General features: G+C 52.6%; 9 protein-coding genes across 9 annotated transcripts; 4 read left to right on the plus strand and 5 right to left on the minus strand.

Moving 5' to 3' along the window:
* Positions 1 to 555: 555 nt before the first annotated feature.
* Positions 556 to 3,491, plus strand: BDP55DRAFT_541677 (voltage gated chloride channel; the record flags this gene model as incomplete). Its single annotated transcript, XM_060568243.1, has 6 exons — positions 556 to 1,383; positions 1,434 to 1,586; positions 1,640 to 1,754; positions 1,806 to 1,897; positions 1,947 to 2,132; positions 2,181 to 3,491. The coding sequence occupies 6 exons, from the start codon at positions 556 to 558 to the stop codon at positions 3,489 to 3,491; spliced, it is 2,685 nt and encodes an 894-aa protein (XP_060435024.1).
* A 2,183-nt stretch (positions 3,492 to 5,674) lies between these two features.
* BDP55DRAFT_541653 (uncharacterized protein) lies at positions 5,675 to 6,526 on the minus strand (the record flags this gene model as incomplete). The annotated part of the gene is made up of 2 exons (XM_060568235.1): positions 5,675 to 6,364; positions 6,437 to 6,526. 2 exons carry the CDS (start codon positions 6,524 to 6,526, stop codon positions 5,675 to 5,677), a joined length of 780 nt encoding a protein of 259 aa, XP_060435025.1.
* Positions 6,527 to 6,644: 118 nt separating this feature from the next.
* On the minus strand, positions 6,645 to 8,127 carry BDP55DRAFT_261573 (uncharacterized protein). Its single transcript, XM_060566343.1, has one exon. It carries the CDS (start codon positions 7,885 to 7,887, stop codon positions 7,063 to 7,065), a length of 825 nt encoding a protein of 274 aa, XP_060435026.1. The 5' UTR covers positions 7,888 to 8,127; the 3' UTR covers positions 6,645 to 7,062.
* Positions 8,128 to 10,229: 2,102 nt separating this feature from the next.
* On the plus strand, positions 10,230 to 10,991 carry BDP55DRAFT_723938 (uncharacterized protein; the record flags this gene model as incomplete). The annotated part of the gene is made up of 2 exons (XM_060578820.1): positions 10,230 to 10,559; positions 10,608 to 10,991. 2 exons carry the CDS (start codon positions 10,230 to 10,232, stop codon positions 10,989 to 10,991), a joined length of 714 nt encoding a protein of 237 aa, XP_060435027.1.
* A 3,166-nt stretch (positions 10,992 to 14,157) lies between these two features.
* Positions 14,158 to 15,764, plus strand: BDP55DRAFT_646713 (Tautomerase/MIF superfamily). The gene is made up of 2 exons (XM_060573724.1): positions 14,158 to 15,016; positions 15,070 to 15,764. The coding sequence occupies exons 1-2, from the start codon at positions 14,567 to 14,569 to the stop codon at positions 15,439 to 15,441; spliced, it is 822 nt and encodes a 273-aa protein (XP_060435028.1). The 5' UTR covers positions 14,158 to 14,566; the 3' UTR covers positions 15,442 to 15,764.
* Positions 15,765 to 17,745: 1,981 nt separating this feature from the next.
* On the plus strand, positions 17,746 to 19,063 carry BDP55DRAFT_542051 (Gtr1/RagA G protein conserved region-domain-containing protein; the record flags this gene model as incomplete). The annotated part of the gene is made up of 3 exons (XM_060568279.1): positions 17,746 to 17,987; positions 18,046 to 18,147; positions 18,205 to 19,063. The coding sequence occupies 3 exons, from the start codon at positions 17,746 to 17,748 to the stop codon at positions 19,061 to 19,063; spliced, it is 1,203 nt and encodes a 400-aa protein (XP_060435029.1).
* A 623-nt stretch (positions 19,064 to 19,686) lies between these two features.
* BDP55DRAFT_710970 (uncharacterized protein) lies at positions 19,687 to 20,401 on the minus strand (the record flags this gene model as incomplete). Its single annotated transcript, XM_060578169.1, has 3 exons — positions 19,687 to 19,839; positions 19,918 to 20,088; positions 20,150 to 20,401. The coding sequence occupies 3 exons, from the start codon at positions 20,399 to 20,401 to the stop codon at positions 19,687 to 19,689; spliced, it is 576 nt and encodes a 191-aa protein (XP_060435030.1).
* A 944-nt stretch (positions 20,402 to 21,345) lies between these two features.
* BDP55DRAFT_690269 (anaphase-promoting complex component Cut20/Apc4) lies at positions 21,346 to 24,045 on the minus strand (the record flags this gene model as incomplete). Its single annotated transcript, XM_060576842.1, has 7 exons — positions 21,346 to 21,671; positions 21,722 to 21,871; positions 21,928 to 21,985; positions 22,036 to 22,746; positions 22,798 to 23,383; positions 23,434 to 23,761; positions 23,814 to 24,045. The coding sequence occupies 7 exons, from the start codon at positions 24,043 to 24,045 to the stop codon at positions 21,346 to 21,348; spliced, it is 2,391 nt and encodes a 796-aa protein (XP_060435031.1).
* A 385-nt stretch (positions 24,046 to 24,430) lies between these two features.
* BDP55DRAFT_646719 (adaptor complexes medium subunit family protein) lies at positions 24,431 to 26,530 on the minus strand. Its single transcript, XM_060573725.1, has 5 exons — positions 26,453 to 26,530; positions 25,953 to 26,396; positions 25,694 to 25,896; positions 24,834 to 25,641; positions 24,431 to 24,780 (listed from the first exon to the last, which is right to left on the minus strand). The coding sequence occupies exons 1-5, from the start codon at positions 26,453 to 26,455 to the stop codon at positions 24,691 to 24,693; spliced, it is 1,548 nt and encodes a 515-aa protein (XP_060435032.1). The 5' UTR covers positions 26,456 to 26,530; the 3' UTR covers positions 24,431 to 24,690.
* Between the last annotated feature and the right edge of the window lie 539 nt (positions 26,531 to 27,069).

The following is a 27,069-nucleotide window of genomic DNA, read 5'->3' on the forward strand; positions in this document are numbered from 1 at the left end:
GTTGACTCGATTGGCAGCTGAGAGAAAGTGAAAGACGAATGAGACAGCGTGTAAGTCGAGTGTTTGATTTCTTGCTCTACAAATCCGATGGGCACCACAGCCCTATCTGACTTGTACTGCAATCTGATTTCTTGGAAACAATGAGTTGTTTTTTTGATCCGAGTGCAAGAATTGCAGGCTGTCAACGTTACAGGAAGATGCAAGATGCCAAGATCAGACGAAAGGATGCTGTCGTGAAAAATTGCCCCGCGCAGAAAGACCCAGATCGTGGAAAGAGCCCCCCACTGTCAGATGAGGTGCATTCCATCAACAAGACCCCTGCAAGTGGTCCTCTTGGCCACTTGCCCCGGCGTCGCATCAGCCGCAAGACGGACCGCAAAGGGGCCCGAGCGTCCACACCGAGTCAGCCACGCGCGGCTCGTCACCGAACAGGTATCCATCCGGCGACGGGGAGGTGATACCTACTGTTTCCGTCCTGTTCAAGGGAACCTTGAACCGACAACAGGATGGCTATGATCTGACGATACTGGGAGTCAATGTCGCCAGATTCACACCATGGCCGGTCCTGTGCAATATGATTCGTCCGCCTCGTCCTCATCGCGCCCGCTGAACACTGGCGCCAGCAACAGCAACAGCAACAACGACCCCGCCGATCGAGACGAATTGGACTTCTGGAGCGAAGACGAAGACGAAGACGTCGCTGATGTCCTGATCGAAGACCCAATCCACGAGGAACTCGAAGAGCCCCTCTCCTTCAAGCGAAAACAGAAGCAGAATGCTCTCTCAGCTCCGAGCCGGCTTCTGTCCGCCTTTACCGGTTCGCGATCAGGCACTGCCTCTTCTCACTCCTCGCCGCGCGCGCGAACGCCGACCCACGATTCAAATCGATCACCACGGAGGGCAGGTGCACATGGTGCTGCGAGCCAAGGTACCAAAGATGGCGCGCCGCTAGATTGGTACGTGGAGGGGCCAGGCAGAAGAGTGGGATACGAGGATCTGACGGCCATCGATTGGATTTTCGAATACACAAAAGAGCGCCAGCGTCTGCGCGTCCTCCACTCGGGGGCGCAAGGGTTACTTGGACTGTTCAAGCAGCTCGTGGATGCCAGTGAGGTTTGGATCATTCTGATCCTGACTGGTATGGCTGTTGGCGCTGTAGCTGCTGGCATAGACATAACCACCGACTGGCTTGGCGACCTAAAAACAGGATACTGCTCTAGCGGCCCGGAAGGAGGCGCGTTCTATTTGAACAAAAACTTTTGCTGCTGGGGCTACAATGAGATGTCAAAGTGCGGCGGGTGGACGCCCTGGGCGAAGGCGTTGGGGGTTTCTTCCGGCGGTGGAAAATGGTTCATAGAGTACTTCTTCTTTCTTATCCTCTCTGTAAGTCTCGCAGTCCCACAGCCTCGCGACTATCTTCTGACAGGTTTGAGGTTATTTTGGCATCGGCCGCGGCTATGCTGGTCCAGGAGTACGGAATGTACGCCAAACACAGCGGCATACCCGAGATCAAGACGGTATTGGGTGGTTTCATTATTCGGAGGTTTCTTGGCAGCTGGACCTTGATCACCAAGTCACTGGGTTTGGTACGTTATATATCCGTTCTTCTCATTTTTGCCATGTTTACTAACTTCTGCAGTGTCTTGCAGTTGGTTCAGGCATGTGGCTGGGCAAAGAGGGACCCCTGGTTCACGTTGCCTGTTGCTGCGCCAATCTCTTTATCAAGCTTTTCAAGAACATCAACGACAACGAGGGTGAGCCAAGTCTGTAACGCAAATTTGGAGTGTTTACTAATGCTATGGCAGCCCGAAAGAGAGAGGTCCTCTCTGCTGCTGCTGCCTCTGGAATCTCGGTGGCTTTTGGCTCGCCGATCGGAGGAGTATTGTTCAGTCTAGAGGTTGGTAACGACCGGACATGCCCCTTCTTCAAGGCTAACCATATACTAGCAACTCTCATACTACTTTCCCGACAAAACCATGTGGCAGAGTTTTGTCTGTGCCATGACTGCTGCAGTGGTTCTTCAAGCATTTGATCCGTTTCGCACGGGACAGCTTGTCATGTACCAGGTCAAATTCAGCACGGGATGGCACGGCTTTGAGCTGATACCGTTTGTTTTCCTTGGTATCCTTGGTGTAAGTCGTACCGTCATTGAACCACAACCTCGACTGACAGTTTGACAGGGGATCTACGGCGGCCTCTTCATCAAAGCCAATATGGCCGTAGCACGATGGAAGAAGAACACGCCGTGGCTACCTGGACCTATTACGCAAGTTGCTGCGATTGCCCTTCTGACGGCACTCATCAACTATCCCAACCATTACATGAAGTTCCAGACATCAGAGCTTGTCTCCAACTTATTCGTCGAGTGCTCCAAGTACGTCGACGACCAAATTGGTCTCTGTAAGACCGGGGCCGCGTCAGCACCGACTATTGTTCTCTTGATATTTGGGGCTATCCTTGGTTTCTTCCTCGCCACCATCACATTCGGCCTCCAGCTGCCTGCCGGAATTATCTTGCCTTCGATGGCTATTGGAGCCCTGACTGGCAGAGCAGTGGGCATTATCATGGAGATCTGGGTTACGAACCACCCTACGTTCTTCGCATTTGCCTCCTGCGAGCCAGATGTTCCTTGCGTAACACCGGGAACATACGCCATCATCGGCGCGGCCGCTACACTTGCGGGCGTCACTCGAATGACGGTCTCAATTGTCGTCATCATGTTCGAGCTGACGGGAGCTCTGACCTATGTTCTCCCCATCATGATCGCTGTCATGCTGTCTAAATGGGTGGGAGATGCGTTCTCCCGGAAGGGTATCTACGAAGCATGGATCCACTTCAATGAGTATCCCTTCCTGGACAACAGCGAGGAGATGGTCATCCCCGATATTCCTGCCTCGCAGATTATGACTCGCATCGGGGACTTGGTTGTGCTCACGGCGACGGGCCACACTATTGGCAGTCTAAAGAACATTCTCGACACACATACCTACCGAGGATTTCCTGTTATTTCAGATCCCCGCGAAGCCATTTTGCTAGGATACATCTCCCGTGCAGAACTCACCTACAACTTGCAAATGTGTTCGCAGCCCCCGCGATCTCTTCCATCAGAGACGGAGGCATTTTTCTCTCACCAGCCCCTCGCGGACCCGCGTACGACTCTTGATCTCCGGCCGTGGATGGATCAGACGCCCATCACCATGGCGTCAAGGTCTAACCTACATCTTGCCGTCAGCTACTTCCAGAAGCTGGGCCTGCGGTACGTCCTATTCAGTGACCGCGGTGCTTTACAGGGTCTTCTGACCAAGAAGGACGTGTGGTACGTCCTCAACGGCGCAGAGGAGACGCGTCGGACGAGCGGGTTGTCAAGAGGCATGGGTGTCGAGACCGGCCTTACGAGAGAGGACGGCGGTGGCGAGCATCAGGGTCTTTTAAGGGATGACGGGCATGAAGAGGGGATTAGCCCGGCAGAAGACAGAGGGCCGATTTTATAAGCTAGAGGGCTTTATTGAGATAGTGAATGATTGTACGGCTACTTTAGACACATGCATGCATAGAAGGGAACTTTGAAACTCGGAAGCTTGGTAATTTGCATAACGTAATGCAGTACCTGTGAAAATCGTATACTCATTTGGTTGGGAGTTCATCTTCTCTCCGACCGTCAGGTCTTTAATAGATTGCCAGCCTATGATGGATTAATGGGATTTACGTCGGATTTTGCACTTCGTCGCGGGAGCCCAAGTAACTGCCGTGCAGTTGAGGTCTCAGTACACGTATATAGAAGTGCTGGGTTGTCATTCTTCCAGTAACAACTGCACACTTGTGTAGAAGCAAATCTGCCTCTCTTCCTATTCTGGTGCTTACTCAACATAGGCTCACGTCGTAAACGTGCCTTTGAATCTCTTCGTGATCTGATGAGGCTCTCCGGTTGGCGTGGTCCCGAAGGAAACAGCGGCGGGACAGATGTACCAACGGAGGCCCAGCTGGAGGGTTGCCGATGGCGAGGACTTACAAGGACTGATGCTCCATGGCAACATGAACCATCTCTATTTGCTGGGTTGGTAAGCTGAACAAGCTTTTGCCAGCCCTCCTCTTTCTCTCCCGCCCCCCTCTGTTGCTATTTATTCTGCCCAAACACTACCAAGATGACGAGGGACGGAAGAATCGAGGTATCAAGGTGCTGCCTATGTCCTATCTATAGTGTTTCAAGACACCGCTAGAACCCAATAGATTGCCAAGCAAGCAGGCAGCGGTCTTGTGCTAGGAGACCTGAATTCGTCTTCCCAGCGTCCTGATCATTGCCGGCAAACTGACAGGTGTGGAGAGCCACCTCCTTAAGTACTGCTTCTGGCAGGAAGACCGCCACGGTTCAATGCAATCTAAAAATGGACCGACTCTCGTGCCCGAGTTCAAGGGGACTCACGAGAGGATTATCGATATTGTTGGTGCGATGTGAGTTTCCCTACACTTTTTGACGTCAAAGAACACCACGAATTCAAATTTGGATTTATAATCCCCTTCTATCTGGAAAGTTCAACTAGATGCTCTACATTATTCCCAAGATCCTAGACCATTCCCCTAGTACACCCGATGTTTCTAACAGTAGTCCTTCAGATCCGATCTGATTCGTCTTATAAGTATGCTGCGATCATTGTGTCTAGTCGCATTAATCTTTCTTGGGGAAGCTGCCTCGTCTGCTCAGTCTACCGTTTGACTTTAATAGACCTCGTGGAACGAATATGATCAATTCCCATTGGGAAATGTAGACGCAAGGTTCAAGGGATTTTGCTTTGCACACAACACTTTGCAAAACTCGGTTTTCAATACCTGTAGTACCAATTTCGCATTTCCGGAATTTTCCCTACTAGCCCTACCAGGCCATCAAGGGGTCAGATAAGGCGGTGGCGAGCATTTTCCGAATCCGGGCTCAACTTTCGAAGAGATTCACATATCACGCCACTCTTTGCGTCTTTGTCTCAGCAATCTACGCGGATGGGACAGATTGATGTCGGCCCTCGCACCACGCACATTTGAACAGGATGGTGATCGAATGTCTGAGTTTCTCTCCTTCATCGTAGGAGCTACAATGATGGGGTGATTAATAGCCGAGAGGCGTTATTGGATGGAAGTAGTTCCGATATATATGATGTGCTCCGACAATCACGTGTGTATCTTTTGTTTTTGCTTTCTCGACTGAGTAGTTATTCAGCAGTGAAACCTATCAAGGACACCTTCGGCGAGGCCACAAACATTGATTCAATCACTGTTTCCTTCAAGACTGAGACGTGAGTGAGGAACCGGTCATAACAAACTCTGTTGAGGGAACCAGGAATGGATAATTATGTTGGCTAATACCATTCACATGGCTCGTACATGCTCCCTATCAATACATAACCTGATACATTTTCTTCGCAATACATTGCTAGTGTTTCATGACGCTCAAAAAGAACAGAAAAGACAAAAGGGTATCTTGAAAATGCAATCTGACCAGCCCAATACATAGTCTTGAAGTTCATGCTCGCGGCAGGTCCATCTCCTCCCTGCTCATAAGAAGGCTAGTGTGCTGTTACCATCTTGCCTTGCAGAAGAGAACGGGACGTGTTGTTTAACACGCTGGTGAAAAATTCTGTTCCCCCCCAGGAACCACAATGCCCATCCTTTGAAGTGATCCGGGGGCTTATGCCGACCCGAGAGCCATGATACACCACTGCGGCGGCGTCCAATTCGGAAACAGGTCGCGAACGGTCTTCATCGCCGCCTCCATTTGCCTCGCCATCTGCTGCTCCAGCACGCCGTGCGGGTTCGCGGGCACCAGCTCAACCTCGTCGTCGTAGACTGGGTTCTCGTCCCGCGGCACGAAGACGAGCTGTTCCAGCCTCGGCATACGCACGCGGATCTGCTTGAGGACCTCCACCGTCAGATTGGCGGCGCTCATGGACTGGTACATCGTGTCGACCCAGAAAAGGGAGTCGTTAATGGCGAGGCGGCGCACTTGTGAGATGTCTTCGGGGTCGCAGAGGGCCATGACTGTGCGGAACTGCGCCTCGGAGGCCATGTAGCCGTCGCGGGCGCCAAAGTAGAGGACGTCATGGTCTTTGTCGAAGAATATCTGGCCCGGGTTGCGCGTCATGCCGAAGCTGAGATGGTACGACTTGAGGGCCTCGAGGCGGGATTCATGACAGGCGTGGAGGTTGACGGGTACGGCTGTGTACGAGGTACACCCGCTCATCGAGGGCCTTGGTGATTGGGCGTGGGAGGCGAAGGAGAGAGACTTGGCACCGCACCGTATGGGCACGACACGCGGTGGTGGAAGGTTGAAGTTCCAGATCTTGAGGCGGAGTTCTACGGGTAGCCTTGAGAAGAGATGCTGTGATGGCTTCGGTCAACGGGGCTGGACGCGGCTATAGGCTATACAGGAGATCGACGGAGCTAAACGTACAAAGTGGTCTAGAGGCCGAGATGGTATCGCGTGCGCGGGGCAGCCGGTTGTTCGCGTTTTTGGAGCGGAGGTTATCGTGATGGTTGACATGATCTGTATAAACCGAGGGCTGACGCGAGACTACGAGAATGGTTTTGCGACGCTGAAGTCCCACAATGTGGGAATGGATGCCCAGAAACTAACGGATGTGTTTGTCAGGCCAGTGCGGGACACGACGACGGGTTGATGGAGGGGTGGCAAGCGTGAGTGGTTATTATATCGGCCGCGACGCCGCGGCTACCAGCGCTATCCCGGGCAAACGATACAAAGGATAAAGGATATGCCTGCCAGGCTGCGTCCCGCAAGGTCCAAGGCGACCCGAGACATCATTAGACTTCTTTGACAAATACCCAGCCCCGGTTCTCCTCACAAGGTAGGAGGGAAAGCTGTGTGCATACCAACTTTTCCGTGATTCATGACCACTTGACGAATACACCCCCCAGACTGCATATGTGTGTCAGGGAAGAAAGTGTGGCGGCCCAGAACCCGAGGCTTTGGGTCGGGGCGACCAGGGGTGTTCACACTGCTCGTAGGATTCTGACGGTGCTTGCTCCCTTTCCAGTTAGAGTGAACCCGGTGACAGGAAACTAAGTAGTCAAAGTGGTCGAGGACCTCGAGGGCGGGGTGCCGATCCAAGGGATGGTCAATATCCGTCTGCACGACAGAACTGCAGAGGTGTCGGTACTAAGCCAAGTCCCTAGGACTCTCGTAATTACAACGACACTGTGCCGTATTCGAGCCAATAACGTTTGATGAACCCTTGGAGATGGAACATTCATTAATTTCGATGTGAGAGAAGAGTGTGAGAGGTTCTCTGCAATGCAGGTGAAATGCAGAAGCCTTTGGGGTCTCGAAGTTGGGCCAAGGGGTGCAGATCTGCGGGAGCGCTGCTGGGAAAGCCGCAGCGGTGCGAATTGTGATGGGCCGGACCCATCAGGCACATGTGAATATGTTGCGGGTAGACATGGAGGGCTTGCTGGGCCTGGCCAGGACCTGTGTGGGCTGTAAGGATTCCCGTCCGCTATTACTTGCTCTACTGAGTCTTGTGTGTGCCTGTCTGGTTTCCCGGAAGTCGAGAGAAAGGAATTTGACCGGCCCGGCCGTAAGCTGGTCCGTAGATCATCAGAATGCAATGACGGGTGATGAGCGCCTGGTTGGTTCCAGTCAGTTGGGCTGAGCCAGGGGTCAGGGGTCTTGGACAGGGGATGTCTCGGTGGTCGCTGCAGTCTGCTTATTCTGGAGTCTGTGTGTCTGTGTGTTGAACCAGGGCCTTTCTGATGAACCATTGAATTTGAGTGGTTCTCAAGCGTCGTATCCCTCGCTTGGCTGTAGACAATCTCAGCTGAAGCGGAGTACCTACGTCTTCCGTTCTGGCTGGCCCGGACTTTTAAAGTTGCTGTATTGGACGTCATTCAGAGAAACCCTGCTGCAAAGAGGACAAGGTCGGCTGGCAAAACCCAATGATACTCTGTAATTCGCACAGAGAGGCAGATGAATATCGTGTCTGCCATGCGGGACATGGATCAACAACTGACTGACCGGCTGCAATGCATCTTGATGGTGCAACAGGAGTCAACCCGAGCATCTGGGACACTCAACCCGGAGGGATGGACTTGGGAGCCGTGCCGCAGTAAATACCCGTGGCGCCACGGTGAGACTTGAGTCGGCGAATCGACCTATCACTTCGTGGCCGACTTTTGATGGGCGAACCGTCACCCCACAGTCTCTGGCTGCCGAACTCCGAGTCTTGGGCCAATACTTGCGGTAGGCAGCTGAGTATCCGTAGTGCTGTTGTTGGCAACCTTGAGACCTTTGGCTTTCGCTAATATGCTCACGATGGCTTGATCGACATTCCACACCCGGTGGACGTTGAGGGCCAAGCACCTAAACTCTCGCTTCCTCCGATGTGCAGTCACGTCTGCCAAGTTCGTCGTTCGCGAACTGAAGACTTGTTCGCTAGTCTATCCAAACTGTTCTGGCACCCTGGGCGAGCTGGGGCACCAGCTAGGTTCGGCCGCTGGCCCGCTGCTTTGTCCGTTAATGGCCCGCCGGCTAGTGCAGACAATTGTTGACATGCGGAGCAGTCGGCCCTACCCGGCGGACGCCAATGTCTCTTCCAGTGGAGGCCAAGAACTAGGCCGGACTGGGCCCAAAAGATGGTCGTCCTACCCACCTGTGAAAGACCTTGGGACGAGGCTGGAACTGCAAAGATCTTTGTGTGCCGGCGACAAACCGACAGGGAGTTCAGATCAATTCTCTGTAAGATCATAAAAGCCGCTATCCGAGTCTAGGGGCAGTTGCAGTTGTCATCTCTAGTCCGACAGGCCGGCTTCTTGAAGGCTGCAGAGTTTTGACAGTCCCGACATCAGTTTGATCGCCGCAGACGGCTGCAAGGTTGGGACAGCCTCATCTGCAAGCCTACTGTTATTGTTGTACATTTGCTTGCTTACCTCACACTTTCGTGGAGGGGTCCGATACCCTGCCGTCCAGACGCCCCTGGCGATGTGGAATCATTGCCATCGCTCTAGGAAGGTGGAAACGTCATTGGCTGAGCAGTGCTGCATGTCGCAGCTCAGAGATGAGACACACTCGTGGTCATGGAGAGTTCATCGCAATCCAGCCTTCAGGGACGAGCATATCGGACAACGTCGCAGTGACCATCAGTTGTCTCATCCAATCTCCGTGCCCGTACGTCCGCAACCTTGAAGTCCCGTGTCCGTATGTGCCGTCAGGCCTCAAATGAGAAAGACCACGACAGGCCTGACAGTATGAAGCGCAAGTTGGGCATCTGTACGTGAAAATCTAGCTGGCGAAGTTGTATATTGATTTGCAGATACGAAGGTGCAAGTTCCTTTTTCGACGTCGGCGCTGGTGTGGGATGGATTGGTGAAGCCAATAACACAGATTGTGGACAAGGACAAGGTAGGATTGGTCTGCCAGCTGGCACCGCGACTCACCAGATGTCAACCACACATGTGGAGATTCATCACGTGTCGAGTCCACTTATCTGCGGCAGTTGCCGCCTGTCGGGTGAAAAAGGAAGAAGCTTACCTAAGTCGCCTGGCCTGGATCAAGGATGCTGGGATTGCTTTTCATCTCCACTCTTCCCGCTTGACGTGAGCTTATTCTTCGGATTCCTTCTGACGGCGGCAAATAAGAACCTCCATCATCAGAGTCTCATTCTATTATCATTGATTTGCAGCAACCTTGGATTGTGGTCACATCCCGGTTGGCGAATAAGCGTTTGCGTTTCGATTTAAAACGAGGTTATCTGCACCTCATCATTGGCCTCCTCCATGGCCTTCCCGCCATTTTAAGCGCTGGGGATGGCCGCCAATGGGACCGGCATCTGCGGGCTTCTGACCAATGTGAAGCTCGCCGGCTGTTCAAGGGTGCCCGATGATCCCCTCTCCCAAAGCCCCGAGATGTCGCAAGCGCGGCTATCTTGCATCGGCGCAACGCTCGTCACGATAATTTTGGACTCTGCCGTTGTTCCCCAGACAAGGTCAAGATTACGTGCCGGGCCTAAACACGGCTCACGGCGCGTATCTAATACTTGAGCTTTGTATTTGTACGTTCACGGGCGCCCTTTTCGTAGGTTTGTGATGCTGGAAACCACACAACAGCCTGGCTCCCATCCGCCTCTCCTCTTTCCTACGTCTTTTCTTTCCTCGAGATCGTTTCTTACTTCACGTCTGGTCATTCTACACTTGTAACTAATTTTACGACAATTCTCTACGACTTTCTTACCGCCATGTCTTCCGACCTCAAGAATGTCACACAAACCTCAGACTTTGAAGTCGATTCCGATGACACCCACAAACCTTCTCACGAACGTCTTCTCAAGGGAGTCGACGCCGCGAGAGTCAGTTTGACGGTTGTGGCCCTCCTTATGGGCATCACCATCCTGGGTACATCGGCAGATGCCCTGGCCGTCTACGATGCCACCCACGTACCAGCCGGCTTCATGCTTCCGCTGTGGCCGGACGCCTTCGACTTGCGTCCAACAGTAGCACTCGTCGTTGGGAGCTCCATTCTCATAATTGTCAATCTTGTCACTCTCCTTTTCAGTCGAGTCCAAAGTGTAAGTCAAATCTGCTTTAAAGAGTGAGCCCAGACTGACATCAACCAGCTGCGTAGCCGAACTCTCATCCATAACTCATTGGCTGTGGCCGCCCCGTTGGTCGGGCTGGTGGCATCGATCATTGCTATGTCCTTCTTCTACAGCATCAACGCGTCGATCACGGTCGACACACTGCAGAGCTGGAGCTGCCGCTGGTCCAATGTTGCGATGATGACGAGGCCGCACTTCGGCACTCTCTGCAAGCAAAGTAAGGCGGGCCTCTACCTGTCCATCCTGCTGATCCCGATCGAGGCCATCATCGTGGGAATGGGCGGCTATCAGATGATGCTCGAGCGAAACATCAGCAAGACCAACAGAGTGGTACTTGCGGAGCGCAAGTCTGGCAGTCCAGTGCCTTCATCAGTCCACGACGTCGAGGGTGATCACCACTAGGAAGAGCGGCTCGGTATTCGCGCGAGGGAGGTCAACGGTCGTCGTCTGCTATGTATCGACAGGTTGGGTCGAGGGAATAAAGAGGCCGCCGGAAACGGAAGTTCTTCCTTCTTGTAATCAGGCGTTAGGATATGTAGTATTAGCAGAGATGGGAGCCAACTACGTCACGCATCAGCGTAGTCATCCAATTAGTTCAATATTTTCTAGAGAATTAGCGTCTTTCATATTCGACAATGAATGGCTCTGCTCGACTGTCCGGTACCGATCAAGGATTTGATCCGATGTTCGTCCTTTTAGCAGCCAGGTTCCTCGATCGGGGGCCGCATGCGGCTTTCACCGAGGAATAGCAGCTTGAAGCTTGCAGCCCCCTGGGGATCTACAAGCCGCCACTCGAGTGCCCGCTGACGCAGGTGTATCCTCAACGTGAATCTAAGTTGGTGAAACCTGAGAACTTCTCGGTTATAACCGTTTGCGGACGAACTGTTGCTGCACTGGAGTGGATAAGGGTTGATGGAGCTGACCCACCCCGGCTCCGGCACGGCATTTTCAGTCGCCTCTTTTAAAATATCGGCATCCATACCTTATTTTGGCTAGGTAGTTGCTAATGTAATCTTCCAAGTCTGGGCAAAGTAACAAGGCGAGGGTTTGGGCCATAGGCGAACGAGTTTCAAGCTTATTCTCTTGTCAGCAAAAGAGCCAAGTGTAAAATCTCGCTCAGACACCCTGGACCCTTTGATGAACTACTGTAAGTCCCTTGAGTACTGGATATGGTACTCCTATCGTCGGGAGCATGCCTGCCTCCTATCTCTGAGTTTCAGTGAGACGCCTTCAAGCCACCAAAGACTCGAGAGACAGCCCAACCGTGCAAAGGTCGCGGGGGGGGACTCGGGAGTCGCTACGCCAGGTTAGATGCACGACTGACGACGACGGCTAGGGCGGCTAGGGGCTGCCGGGCGACAGGTGGACGCGGAACGATTGGCCCGAAAGCACAGCGCGTGCTTGGTGAAGTCGGTGTTGGGAACTTGGGATGGAACAAGAATCAAAATGAGGTGAGTGCCGCTTTGGCCCTCGAACTAACAGGAAGTGGCCGTAGCCCGTGTATTCTGCCCATAACCCCATCCTTAGCGCGCCCCATATTTCATCTTTTCTCCGGTACGTACCTGGGCCTAGCTGCAGTCTGCGTGTCCCACCTGAGTGCCCCCCCAGTGCTCATGGCTTCACATTTTCCATGTTTTAGACTCCCCGGAAACATGGTCATTCCGTCCAATCTTTACCAACTCCGTCGACCCCAGCAGAAACATACCCGCTTGTTGCCAATTCGTGTCTCCATTGTATTGACTTGTTCGTCTTTGAGCCGGCCTCGTTCCTGTCAAGACGGCGCAAGCAGGGTCGAAAGACGGAGTCAGACGGACGTGACGGACTCGACGACCAACACTTCAGCCGTGAGCGTGTCTAACAAATCCAGACGGCTCTAGAGTCCAGAGCCAGAGGAAGCAGACTTCCCCCCCCCCCCCCCCCCCCCCCACAAATCACGCGGAATCAGCAAACAACTTCTTTCCCCCTCCCCCCTCTTGTCAGCGCTTTCCGGATGTCGCACAGTCCATGATGCGGCTGGCCGAGCAGCTGGCTGCGGCGTGCCTTTGGCCTTACCCCTTCTCGCTCTCGTCTACCGATATCTCAGGCACCACAGTCTACCGCCGTAGACCGATTCAGGCGCTTTTGCATTCCAGAGCCGGCCCTCGGGTCCTGAACCCTGAATTTCTGGTATCTACTCCGTACCTAGACTGCCTTTGACCATGTCTCTGGTCCATGCCCCTTTAGCACTAACGGCAGCGGGAAGGCTCCAGACCTGCGGAATCCCAAGCAATCTCTCGTGTCGCAGACATGCAGCTTGGTGAGTTACGCTGCGGGCAACACGGTCGAGAATGGCAGAGGTAAGGTATGAATGAACGAAGGCACGGTAGGATGATTGCGGGTTTCCAGGTTGTTCATGTCGTGTGCCACGCACACCCAAACTCCACGGTCGCAATCAACGGAGAACCCTGGCAACACACATGTTGTAGCCTAGATGTAGACAATTTTAGGTAACACGGCCATGCCTCGCCTCCAGATATCGCGTGGTCAATCAATATGAGGTACAGCCCTTCCACAAATTCACTCTAGTCAAGGTAAGGTAGGTAGTTTGTTACCTGGCCAGATAAGTTACGGCCTGCTACCGCATCTTCCCAAACCAAAAAACTAGATGAGGCAAGTTGCCCTACCTACGTAACGTACCTCAAAATCAGAACACCGATATCCAGGTGAGGCAAAGGAAGATGCGAGCTTGGGCAAGGTTCGTCCAGTCCAGTCCAGTCCAGTCCAGCCCGCTTTCTTTCTCCATCTTTCCTCCTTCCGTTCGTTCTGATCGACCTGTCTTGCGTTGAAACCGGGCTTCGTCATGTGGGAAGAAAGGCGTAGACTGCGCATTTGGCCTTGGCTCTTTCCGTTTTCAACCATTTCCTTGCGTTTCTGGGTGGCTAACCGCCTCTGCATCGATTCCGTCCCAACGACTCGCGTATTCATAGCTCCTCAGGCTGACGACCAGCAACAGCTAGCACCAGCCATCTTCACCTCATATAATAGTCCCCCGAGTCACCAGGCAGTCGGATCCTGCTTTTGTTCGTTCGTCCAGCTGTTTGTTTCCCATATCAATCACTTTCGGAACTCCGCCGTATCCCGCCCAGCGCGTCTCGTTTCCTTGCCACATCTTGTAGGATCGGCAACCCGACTCCTCTCTCAGTGGCTGGTTCTTTGCATCGACCTTCTGCGCCTTTATCATTTCGGCGACTGTTTCCAGCCCTAGCCGTCTCGAGTACGAGAGACTCCGTGCGCGTCGTCCGCTCGACCTATCTACACTGCATTCTTGACAGCTGAACATATTACGCCAAGTCCAAGGGGAATCTAGTTGTCCAGACTCGCTCAGTTCGCCAACATCACTCGACGATAGCGGTTGGTGTTTCTTCGGTACGTGTCGAGCTAGGTGGTTTCTGGCCGATGGGCGACACTAACACGGCTGCTACTAGTGAAAGACGCCGTTCCCAGACAGCCACGTCTGATACATCAGCCCAATTCTTAAGCACCGTCGAAACACCTTTATCTCAGCCTCGGGCCTTCGAGTATCGTTGCCAAAAAAAAATGACCGACCCTGTCTCCCCGCCATCTTCCCCTCCCGCGGATTCTGTCACCCCTAGCACGACCAACGAGAAGATTCCCTCTCACCCACCCGTCACCCCCGAGAATAAACGTCTTTCGCAGGTCGGCGGTATGTCTTTTGCCGAGAGAAGGATGAGTCGTCGTCCCTCCACGGCACCCACCCCTATTGTCGAAGGGGACGGTCTTACTCGAGACGTCGTTCACTCTCTGCCTGGCGACACTCGCAACAACAATAGAAAATCCAAGACGCAGGCCGACATGGCTAAACGCCGCAGCTCTTACTATGAGGAGGCCTTCCAGGGCGACAGAGAGTCCAATGTTATCAAGGACCGCGCCTATGCGGAGGCCATCGTGATGGCAGAGCTCCGCACCAACGTCATTGTATGTGCTTTTCTGCGTCACGAGCAGAGGGTTCCCGATTAACACACCTTGCACAGATCAATGACGAGTTCAGTTTTATCACAGACTTCTCATATCAGCTGTCGGTTAGATACCAGCGGCCAGTAACTTCGATCGTGGTCAACCTGCAACATGGGGCATGCATGCTCTTTGGAGGTACCTTTGAACCGGCCTACACCATGTCGATCCATGCATTACCGCTCGAGGTCGGCGTAACCAAGAACAAGAGAAACACGGCCTTGCTCCAGAAGCACCTCCACGAAGCTCTTGGCGTTGCACCCGTCCGTGGATTCGTCAAGTTCGTCGAAGTCCCGGCAGAGAACATGGCTGTCAACAGCAAGACCACCGCTTCTCACATTGCGGAGATGACTGGCGAGGAGGAAGAGACCATTGCCGAGCGCCGTGGCCGCAACCGCAAGAGCATCAGCGGCAAGGTGTGTATCATGATAATCATGATCCAATATGAGATATGCTGACAGTCCTGCAGTCCATGTCAGCTCTGCGCCACGGCTCCATTGTCGGAGGCAGGAAGGGCTCTGTCTTTGACTTCAGAAGAGAATCCGTTGCTCCCCGCAAAGACTCGGTCATGCCTCCTCCCCATGAGCTTACTCCTCCGCACAGCGCAACCGATGCGCCCCCTATCCCTCCCATCCCCGAGGTACATGCCAACAAGACCCCGGCCGCGGTCCCCGATGAGAAGCTTGATGCGCCTATCAAGGAAGTCGAGAAGGCGCCTACCAATTCCTCAGCATCTCTCAAGAAGTCCAAGGTGGCAAAGCGCAAGAGCAGCTTCGTCACTGCGCTGTTCTCTCGCTCCCCTAGGAACACGCCCGCGCCTATGCCTACCGTTGCATCGTAAACGGTGATCCTTCTATCTCCCAACTGAAGTCTCTCTTTCTCTTTGTTTTGTATTGTGCTCTTTATCGGGTCTGGAGCAGTGGTCAAATTGGAACTGATGACGTCAAGGAACAGAGCATTGCATCGATAAAAAGGGAGACGGAGTTCTGCATTACAGCCCGCTCGGGCATGCTGGAGTCATAGTCTTGGAATTCTATCATTTGTAATCGCACCTGTGTCTAATAGTAGGAGTTTAATGGTTGAGAGGCAGACTGATCTGTATTCGTCTCAATCAATCTCATACATGCCAAAACTAGGCATTCACTAATTATATCAACCTTATCATTACACTTCATTCGCATCATTAACCTTCATTTGATCCATGATTTTTGCATTCCCAGTGACCTTCTAATGGTATTTGAGACATGATGTATATAGATATATGTAATGACCAACTATCATAAGACAGGATTAATTGGTTCCAAGTTCTTAATCCAGTGATCTTTTTGAAGCTTCATGGGGAAGTTGTGTGATGAATTTGGGCATCGACGTCATACCGAACTCATAACTCGTGGTGGTGAGTGCAAACGAATGAGTCTTGAGTGATAAGATGAACGGGTGAGAAACCTTGCCTCCTCATGTGCCACGGACAATGAGCAATGGAAGCTAAATGAAGTACGTTGGAACCTGGAAGGTGGGGTCTCGCTTAAATTGCGTGGAAAACCGCCCAATACTGGGCCAGCTCAAACGCGCTCAGCACGGGGGTTTTTATCGACTCAGGCCGTGTTTATCTTATCACTGCTCCTGCATCGTCATTCTCCCCTACCACCTTACGAATACCTACCTTACGCAGTAGTGCTTGCCTTTCCCGCCCACCCGCCTTGCCCGCTCCACAGGTCCGATATGCAACCTGGAAACGGTCACGGCATACAGATACGTACTCGGTGATAGGTCAGACGTACCTCCAGCACATCGTACTCGGACGGAACAGGCTTCCTTACTTCTCTACAACCACTGTCGGAGGGTCGGAAGGGGTTTTACCAAGCAAGAGAGCGGCACGTATTTCTTGCGCCTGCCTGTGTCAGCCTCGATTCCGGGAAACGAGTGTCCTATCAGCGGCCGTCGCTGTGGAGTGAGGTGATCCAACGACTGAGCCTCGACGACGACTCACGCTCAACGGCGCAAAGCAAGTGCGTCTTGTGAACTAGACAACAGGACTTCAAGCAAAGAGTTCAGGGAGTCTGAGAGGAAAATGGAAGTGAGTTCTTGATGTTTCTTAATGTTGTGGTCTTCGAATTCCTACCCAAGCTGCTGCGGTCCCCTTTGCCCTGCTTTCTCATTCACCCTTTACGCACTCTTGGAGAGGCTTCGAAACACGAGTCCCGAATACAAAATGATTTCAACTATATAACATTCCGGGGCACGCGTGATGAGGGCTCTTGGGTCGAACTTCTGAAAGTAGACTCAAGCTCGTTCGAGGACACGCATGCACTCCTTATACGGGATGCAAGCTCCTAGCAACTCGGATAACATCAGCATACGCTGCGCATCTGCATTCTGCGTCACCTCAGTAGTCATGCCAGCGAGGTCATTGGACAACAGGAGAGCCAACATGGTTCGTCCGCGGGAACGGGTAGTCAACTCGCTGTCCCTCGTCAGATCAAGCGGGAAGGGCTGAGCCACGGTGTCATGGATGATGTGGTGTTTTGTACGACAGTGAGATCAGCATCGAGTCAAAGCTGGTTCAAACACATTGGGCATCGACGTATGGTTCTGTCTCAAAAAGGCCTGCATGAAGGCCAACTATTTCTCAACTTTGCCCCTGCTCTTCAGCCACGTTTTTATCACGAAGATGCGCCAGACCTCGAGCCGGCAGATCTCCGCTGCGTGTGCCCGTCGAAGGCGGTCGTATTCTTTTCGACGTGTCTGAGAAAAACAAGCTTTTCAGATTGGGACACTTTGGAGGAGCCGCAAGCGAGTTGATGCGAGGGTTTGGTGGCAGGCCAGCCAGGCTTTGGGTGCCTCGCTGGCAACAGCTCTGTTTGAGGGACACGGCTCGATTCCCGTCACGGATCGTTGTCAGGCTTGAGATCCGGTCGACCTCATCAAAGAACCCGTGCAAACATCGAGGGGTCCCTTGGTCTGTGGCAACCATCTTCCCGAGACACCAACAAACAACGAAGGGCAAGCAGTCTACAGCGTGGCAACGCCCTCGGCGATACTATAACTCGTTGGCACTCAAGCTCTCGTGGTCTACCTTTATACAAGAGTTGCGCTCCTGAGAAAGCCGACTGACTTTCAACACTGATCCCCTCTGAGTTACGAAATGGACAAATCGCCCCAGTCTATAGATTCCATGCTGTCCCAAGTGGTCGATGGCTTGGGTGTTTCTTCCTACGGGGGCTCTTTGCGAACAAACGGCCGTTTAAGTCCAGCTAGGCTAACACTCCAGCGTGTCTACGATCAGAGTCAAGGAGTACAGCCGCAGGATGCGAGCAAGATTATGGAGATGCCTCCGGGCCCCCCTGCAAAGGGGAAGCCCAGACTCCTCTTGATGGGTCAGAGAAGGTATGACACTCTTCCATGCCGGTACCAGAGGTGATGTCCATACTGACTACGATGGCAGGAGCGGCAAGTCATCAATATCGAGCGTTGTCTTCCATAAGCTACCGCCAAACGAGACGCTTTTCCTTGAGTCGACAGCTCGTATCCAGAAGGACTCCATGGCGTAAGGACTCAACCCAAGCCATCGTGAAGAGCAACCTTTACTGACCATCTTCTTCAGATCTTTCATGGACTACCAGGTCTGGGATTTCCCCGGCCAGATTGACTTCTTCGAGAACCCAAACTTTGACATGGACGCCATCTTTGGCGAGATTGGCGCTCTCATCTGGGTCATTGACGCGCAGGACGACTACCTCGAAGCCGTAGCCCGCCTCAACGCCACAGTCCTGAACCTCCAGCGCTTCTACCCAAACATCAACATCGAGGTCTTTATCCACAAGGTCGACGGTTTATCGGACGACTACAAGCTCGATATCCAGCGCGACATCACCATCCGCATCCAAGACGAGCTCTCGGACCACGGCTTCGAAAACGCTCCCGTCACGTTCCACCTGACGTCCATCTACAACCACTCCATCTTTGAGGCCTTTTCCAAGGTCATCCAGAAACTCATCCCCCAGCTTGGCACCCTCGAGGCCATGCTCACTAATCTGTGCCGAACATGCCGCTTCGAAAAGGCCTACCTCTTTGATGTGCTTTCCAAGATTTACATCGCCACCGACTCCGCCACGGCCGACATGGCTTCCTACGAGATTTGCTCCGACTACATTGACGTCATCATCGACATCACCGAGGTCTACGGCTCCTGGCCACGGTCCGACGGCCAGCGCAAGCGTCTCGAGGCCGAGCCCTGGAACGCCAAAGTCGAGGACCAGGTTGCGTGCAACTGGGCCGAGAGCTGCATGGTCTTGCACGACTCGCAGCGGCCTATCATGCTGCGTGAGGTTGATCGGTACCTTGCTCTCGTGGCGATTATGAAGGAGGACTCGTATGACCGCATGCCGCTCGTCAACATGAACGTGGAGGCTGTCGTGCAGGGCGTCACCGAGTTCTTCGAGATTACAAAGTCGAGGAAGTGAGATTGGATGGGTTGGCTTGGAGGGACAGGAACGGGACCATGAGGCATGAGTGATTTGAGAAGCTTTGGGACGTCAAGCATCGAGCATCGAGTACGGAGGGGCATGAGTGGAGAGGCACTCATGTTGTGTAAATAGGTTCTGTTATCGGGAAAATAGCAACGATTGCGTTCAGAAGTACGGATAGCATACGCAGAGTACGCTTGTCATCGCGCCGCCCTTGCATGCTATTTCATCATTCTTCTCAGGAATAGAAAAGTTGCTTCCCACCCCCCAAGTCCCTCCTCAGACGCGACCTTCTAACTTGAACCCTGATAGCTTGACTTGCAGTACCGATAAATGGCCAGCCCGTGAGGAAGTACGCCCCTTTACTAGAACTGTATCTGGCTAACCAGCCCGAATGAAAGTTTCTGAATGTAAAACTCCTAAGTAGAACAGGCTGGTGAGCAAATGACATCGAGGGGACAAGTAGATGTGACGAGGTAAAAGACCACTACTATTACCGTTATCCCTATTTACATCTCTTGAAGTATATTCTTCGAGGAACATATGCATAACAGAGGTACTTCAGGATATAGAAGAGTGGTGGCAGAAACAGAGGTAAATACGAGGGGGGGAGAAATCCATTAGTGACTTATAATAAGTATGTCTCCTACTCTGTGGTGTACGTCCAAGAAGACTGGGTCTGGTAGCTCCGCGACTCCAAGATCTACAGAAGCGAATTTTACCACTTCGGGGTGGTTTTTGAACAGACCGATGGCGGGGTTCCTTGCGCAAAACTAGCGAATGTTGTATGTCGTGTTCTATATGGGCCTTAGTTGCGATTAAACGCTATGACAAAGATGGTGATAACTTACCGAACCATGCTGCTGCTCAAAACCAAATTCGAAGTCCCCGAAATCGCCATGGACTATTGCCTGCATCGTGAAAGCGTTGCCAGTCTGATTGATTGTGTCGGGGCCGATCTTCCCCTTGAGGTCAGGGAAGTATCTCCACAGCGGCCACCAAATCTTTGCGTTCGTGCGAAGCTATTGAGATTTCGTTAGTATGATAGCAAACAGTCTCCTCAAGACGGCCAGAAAGCCTCACATCCATCGGTTTCCGCTCGTCGGGTTTCTTTCTCGAGAACGGGATGATGTGAACGCACGCTAGGGTGCTAAGACAGCCTTGAGGCATCGTCTGCCCAGAGAACTTCTTCTCCAACCAGCCCTTGTCAAACCACTTGGTGACGACACATTGGCCGCCATCGTGGAGGAGGCAATCTCTTCTCAACTTTGAATCATTGACATAGGACTTAATCTCCCAAAGAAGTGAATTTGAGCGTTCTGTCTCTGACAACATTTCTTCGTTTTTGCGCTCTGAATGAGTTTTGACTAAGAGATGCAAAGCGTTAACTTCAATTCAAGTGGGATAGGGCATATACATACGAGGTATCAAAATGGCTTGGACGAGGAAATCACGAAGCTGCCTCAGCTTGGCTGGATTGTGCTTATATTGCATCATCTCCGAGAGCAGGACCAACTGTCCCTTGGCTGGGACTTTGTCTGCAAAGAGACGGAGTACTTTGGGAGTGTCATCCTGTACCCCGAGGGGGGTATAATCCGCGAGTGTCTCTAAGACTCAGCATGTAAATTGGCCTGTTTAGTGTCTAATAGCGCGGATGCTAGCTGGCCATTGATGATAGCCTCGACGTCTTTCTCTCCGTCCGGGTAGTCGCCAATTTCGTCCCTGTTGTCTCTGGATCCGTATTCAAGCATGAATACTGTGTTGAAGAGAAAAAATCCCAGTAGTGGTTGTGTTTCGGGTTTGCAAGTGGTCTCATGTGAGAAATAGCTGATTTACTTTCCTGCCTCAATGTATCTCCGATGTCATGATCGACAAAATCAATCCGTAGAAGAGGAAGGTTCATTGCAGCTGTACTTTCCTAAGAGCTTGGAGAATCGTGGCCGAATTTACCGCCTTTGCGAAAGTTTATGGCAGCTACTACTTGTCAGGAGACGAAAAGACCCCTTATCCTGCGTTGCCAACGTTGATGAAGGGATTAGGGGGGCTCAAGCAATGCCTTTCTCGGTAAGGTTACTCCCATTCATCTATTCACCCACCCCACATCATCTAAATTCCGCCATCCCACTCTAACGAGCCTACTCTCTATGGAAAAGCTCATCCAGCGTGGCGGCCTCCAACCTCCGCATATCCAGCACAGCCATGCGCTTCTTGCTGCGCGGCGTGAACCGCTTTGGCGGCACCCTGAACATGTTACCTGGCGACAGGGGCACGAGCGTCTTCTAGTCGCCACGCGCGGCTGCCGCCGCTGTCTTTCGCGGAGCGTCCTTGTCGTCGTGGCCGGACGCGAGGCTGAAGACCTTGTAGACCGAGCGGCTGGCGCCGAGGAGGCATACGCGTGCCGGGACTTCGCCGCGGGCGTCCGTGGCATTTTGTACGTCCATCCGTATCGGCGTGAAGGACGGGTCTTCAGGGAGTATTTTCGTGACGAGCCCTGCCTGGATTTGTTTGGATAGAGGCGTAGATCCTGGTAGGTTGTTCTCTTGATAGGGTACGTAGTTGATGCTGGGAGACTGGACAGGTACCATTATGATATTGGCGGGGTTTCCTAGAGAGGGATTTTAGTAGAAGTATCAGAATATGCAGTTATGAGTGTACCTTGTCTGTTCACAAGCAGAATTAACGAAGTGCTGTTCATGAACTTGACCTCGGCGATCTTTCCATCGTCTACAGATAGGGCAGCAACTGTCGTGGCGACGCTGCTGCTGATACCGTTGATGATGCGAATAGATGTTCGGAAGACGAAGACTGTCAAGCTGTTAGTTAATGTGAGACCTGGCTGGTAGTCGCGAGAAAGTACTGACACTCTTGATCCCGACCCTCTTCGGTCACGGCGGTGAAGGTGAGGCCAACAACTTCTTCCTGCAAAAATGTCAATTGAACGTATTCGCGCTGGGAACTTCAACACGTACGTCTCGTCTTTCCGAGCACATGGTAGAGTCGATCTTCGCAATTTTCTGGCTCAGCCCAATCTTTGTCGGCTGACCAAATCGAACGCTCCTCTTCTGTGCTTCGGCAATATCCTTGAACACCCCATTCACGCGGGCAGTGAGGTAGTCGACCAAGAAGCCCACATTTGGGAAGGCCTTCAGGTATGCCTGTCCCTCTTCCTGGCGTTTGAGCTGTGTATCTAGCTCTTCAAGCATTGACGTTCCGCTTTCAGCTCGTTCCCAATTCGCCGAGTAATCGTCTGTGGCCACTTCGTCCAGGAATATGGCCATGGGGCTCTCGATGAGGTAGCGCTGCACGTAGATAAGAACCTTGCTGTTCTCCATTGTAGCCTCCTTTTCCGTCAATTCTTCGCTCGCCGAGTTCGGAGCCGCAAAACGGTCAATCTGGAATCGCATCCACGTGGAGAAGGCATGGAAGAGGTCGAGTTCGTCCATGACGTTCAGGAGAATCTTGTGTCCAACCATTGTAAGGCAAGACACTATGTCCATTGCGCGGGTGATTTGGGCCACAGAGAAGCCAATATCGTCGCGCGAGTCGTAAAACTGAGCAAGGCCACGAAGGCGACTGAGAATGATGGCGCATCTTTCCAATGATGGGAGGAGATTTTCATGTATTAACCCGCGCAAATTCTCCAGTCCCGCAGTCACGGCCTTGTCCCATCGCTTGTGACCCTTGAAAAGCTGTCAGTTGCACATTTCATAGCGAGAAAAGCGTCTACTTACGCGCTCGGCCAAACTATCAACCAACCATTCTCGGAGTGGCTCATGTGCATGGCCAGTGACAACTGTGTGGTAAAGAGCCTGAACAATATTTGTCGGCCCATGTGCTATCTGTTCCAAGTCTCCTTCGACACTTCGTAAGAATTTGGACGGCAGCTCCCTTGTGTTCTTATACTCTACTTGCATGTGGAGCTGCGTCTGCTTAACATAACGCAGCAGCTTCTGTAACGTGGTGAGCTTTGACGCTAGGAGAGAGATGTTGATGGGCGACGAGGGTATGAAGGGCAGATCCATGGGAACCAAGTATACTGCCTGGTCGTTATCGGCTGAGGACTTTAGGAGGAGAGCGTGGGTGGACACCTCTGGATGAGAGGCATGTTGGATGAGCTGAAGAACACCTGGTCTGTACATGGAGCTGGGAAGCGTGTATCGGAAGTCGCCGATGACGAAGGAATCGTAGATGCTGATATGGAGGCGGCCATCACTCGTGCCTACCACCATGACAAAGACTTGGTCACTGTCCTCTGTGTTGAAAGGCTGGAACAGGAAGTCTATGCCAGTTCTTAATGTGAACACCAAGCCATCTTCGCTAAAGCCACAGTCAGCAACAGAATCTGAATCACAGCAGACTATACTCACCCTGCACCGGCGCTGGAACTAGGTAGAGGACTGATTATCGGTAATGCAGAGTCTACCTCTAAGAAGGCGAGCTCTCGAGGAAGATCTAACGGGGCCGGGCTGCCGGGTAAATTCAGTTCCTCTGACATGAGTTTTTGCCATGGTTGTGGAGGCGGCTGCCGGGCTTGCTTCTGCGATCTGCCCACTATGTTGCGCGACCAGCCGATGTGAGTGATGCTTGGCGCCGCGGTGTCATCCCCACAAACGCGAATGTGATGTGCAGCCTTGTTGTTCTCCAGGCCCATCAACCTCACGTACCCGTCACTCCAACCCACAGCAAGAAATTGGCCTGTGATCGAATTAGAAACTGCTCTCTAGTATAGTCGAGGATATCTTTGTACCGTCTGGTTTCCATCTCACAGCTTGAGGCTCTGGAGCCTGTTGACCTGGCTTCGCGAACTGGTGGCTTTTGGACACAACGTGTTCTCTGGGGCGATAGATCAAAAGATTCTTCCCTTGTGCGTCCCAGCTGACCGAGAGGTCAACCGTTGGATTACTGCATGGGAAGCCTTGGGCGACACGGTGGTCGAACTTGGTATCGCTGTAATGCCGTAGCTGCATGGCCTCGTCCATTTCGAATATACGAAGCTATCCGTATTGACAGGGGAGTGATGACTTCTCGAAGGACCATTGCTAGTCCCGTGGGACGAATTATTGACAGCAAATACCAGGCGTTTGATTATTGACTTTCACGAAATCGAATTGTAAAATCCGTAGTTCAATTGGGTTCGGCGAATCTGCTTCGCGCAAGTAGCTGTTGTTGTTTGGAAGGTTCACGACTTTTACAAATCTTGAAGTGTGAGCTGAGGTACATCAGGTAGGTACTTCTTCGTAGGTCCCGCCCGCCCATTCATTCTGCGGGAACTGCACCCAGCGTTCCATGTACCTGCCACTGACAAGGATGGGCTAGCGCCCCGCGCAAGACTGTCACTGCAAGACGTGGTGGATCATCACCTCGATCGCAGTGAAATACTTTTTTTCCTTTGAAGCAATATGGTCCAGGGCAAAGACGATGTTAGTCGATAAATAACTTCTTTGACTCGGAGCTTTCGCATCCCCTAGACTCTCTAAGATACGTTTCATTTCATGCAGCCAAATATCGTGGCCGTTTCCCAGCACCACAAGTCAACCCGCTGTTTGGAAAACTCATCAGTTGGCGCCTAGCTTTTGCTACCCCTGACTATCCCGCTCCAGTCTCAATATAAAAGCAGCTACATTCTATTCGATTAGGAAGTTGTCTGCGTGAGACTTAATCTCCTTGGAAAAAGTGACCTCCTCGTCCTCTTCAATCAAAGAGACAGTGGTAACCTAGTTTGTGCGTTAGCTTCCGAACAAATAGAAACTGTCGAGGATCAACTTACGTCAACATCGATGAAGGGAGAGGTCTTTGAGAACCTGACCGTCATTGGGAAGAAGTCGTTCTCGTCATTGGTCTCGGCCTCGAACTCGAAAGAACCGCTAGGGTTCTCATCCGAAACCGTGCCAATGTTCCACTCCAGTGAGTCGCCAGAAACCTCATACGAAGCATCGAAGCTCGATACCACAGGCTCGCTGGCCTGGTAAGGGATGATCACGCTAACATCCTTCAATGTGTCGCCGCCCGTGAGCTCATACTCGACCGTCATGTTGTACTTGTCTGCATCCTTGTTGATCCAAACAGTGAACGTAATGGGGCAGGCGCTGGTGTCGTCTGCCTTGGCCGTTGCTCTCCAACGCAGCACGCCGACTGACTGGTTGGTAGGGAAGCCGCGGGCAGTGTTGCTCATCTGGATGGTCTTAGTGCTGTTGAACAGGTTCTTGTCGACGTTGGGGTGCGTGCGGAACTGAGCACCGTGGGAAGCGTTGGCAGTCAGGTTCAGCTTGACCTTGGTCAAGCTCGGGTCCGAGATACGGAGGTTCAAGTCACCACTTATCGCAAGAGAGTTCAGGGCACCCTCTCTCGACAACTTGGCACTGATAGCTTCGTTGACCACGATGTGAATGGCGTCACGGTCAAGAGTAGAGGAAACACGAGACTCTGCCGCAGGCTCGGGAACGTGAGCTGGGGTTGGTGTAACAAGGGGGGTATCATCGACTTCGGCCCCCATCTCGCCTCGAACGCGCTCGAACATGTCGTTGGTCTTCGACTTCTTGCCGAGTTGCATACCCTTGCCCTTCGGGGCACTCAGCCTGTGGATGTTAGCGGGCGGCCACCGCCACGCATTACCCATAAGTCACTTACTTGTTGAACGTCTTGTTCTTCTCAGCCTCGTAAGAGTCGTACGTATCCGTCGGGGTCGGGCGCGTAGGGGGGGTGTAAGTCGGGTAGTTGGGCGTTCTGGGCATACCACCACCAACGCGGCCAGCTCGAGCCGATTCTTTCCGCTGCATCTCCAGCTGCTTGGCCTTCCTCTTGCGCTCCTCTGTCGCCTCCAGCTCCTTGTTCTATCCTTACAATCAGTATGATGTATCTCCAGGTACTGGGTATCGGTCAAACGGACTCGTGCGATGATCTCCTGGATCCGCTCCTCGTGACTCTCCATCTCGAGGAACGTCTTGATCTGGCTGATGGTCAAGTTCTCGCGGTATCCAAGCGTCACCAGCTCATCGAAGGCGCTGAGAAGTTCGTATGCATTCTTCAGAATCTCTCTCTCGTCGAGGCTCTTGCATGTGCTGGTCACAACCTGAGCGAACAGGTGCAGGGAATCGATGTCTTGGAGGATGTTGGATTGGCGGTTGGTAATGAGAACCATGTAAAGCTCGTCCAAGGGCTGATAGACGAAGCGCACATTGTCTTGTTCGACGGTCGTGTGTTGGGTGCCGCTGTCGGCGAGCTTCGGGAAGGACGCGAGGAGGGCCTCAATGCGGGATCGTGGCATCTCCCTGAACTGACGGGAGAGGACAGCTTTCCCGCCGCGGGTGCAAATCGAAGCTGCGAGGACGACCTGAGAGCGTTAGCATGCCAATATCCAAAGAGCAAGTACCGCAAGACGCCTCTTACCATTTTGGCGGAGTATGGTGACAGGTATAGAGCGAATTGAGGATGTAGGTGGACTGTCGCAACTCGACTTCAAGGTCCAGGCCGAAGGAGGGACCACATTGGGAGCTTGAATATTGAGGTCGGAATTGTGAATCTGGCCAGTGCACGGACCACACAACCTTACGTACAGCAGCTCGCACTAATCCGTAAATGGTAAAGCGGCAGCTGCCTCCAGAAGGCGCGTCAACCTGCGCTTACGGCACGTAGAGGGGTGGATGGGTTGTACCTGGCACCGTTTTTTAAATTCCCACGCGCCTCGGTCAACTCCACCTCATGCGTCTTGTTCCTCAACCCGCCATGTTCATACCCTTTGTTTTACCAAAGCTCCCTTCCCTTCCTCAGTCCATACCCACGGGAGCTACCTTCAAAGGATAACACACCGGAAACTCAGAACTCCATACACACGAAATACTACCGAAGCGACCTCTAGCTCATACCTGACCCGTTGGCTTTCGTCAGCGTCATCGAGCGGACATCCGAATTCTCACGACCCGAACCTGCCAGATAAAGAGACGAGCGTCCCGACAGAGGCAACGTAATCTCGACCGCGAGACCAGACATCGCTGTACGAACTCCCG

The sequence above is a fragment of the Colletotrichum godetiae genome (genome assembly GCF_030913485.1).
Source record: "Colletotrichum godetiae strain CBS 193.32 chromosome Unknown BDP55scaffold_4, whole genome shotgun sequence".
Classification (NCBI taxonomy): Eukaryota; Fungi; Ascomycota; class Sordariomycetes; order Glomerellales; family Glomerellaceae; genus Colletotrichum; species Colletotrichum godetiae.

Coding starts and splice junctions, on each gene's coding strand:
- BDP55DRAFT_261573 (XM_060566343.1), bottom strand. CDS start 7,887: ATGACGTCCAATACAGCAACTTTAAAAGTCCGGGCCAGCCAGAACGGA.
- BDP55DRAFT_646719 (XM_060573725.1), bottom strand. Junction 25,897..25,952: donor TCCAGGAGATCATCGCACGA/GTCCGTTTGACC, acceptor TTGTAAGGATAG/AACAAGGAGCTGGAGGCGAC. Junction 25,642..25,693: donor AAGAACAAGACGTTCAACAA/GTAAGTGACTTA, acceptor TAACATCCACAG/GCTGAGTGCCCCGAAGGGCA.
- BDP55DRAFT_646713 (XM_060573724.1), top strand. CDS start 14,567: ATGTGCTTTTCTGCGTCACGAGCAGAGGGTTCCCGATTAACACACCTT. Junction 15,017..15,069: donor GCAAGAGCATCAGCGGCAAG/GTGTGTATCATG, acceptor ACAGTCCTGCAG/TCCATGTCAGCTCTGCGCCA.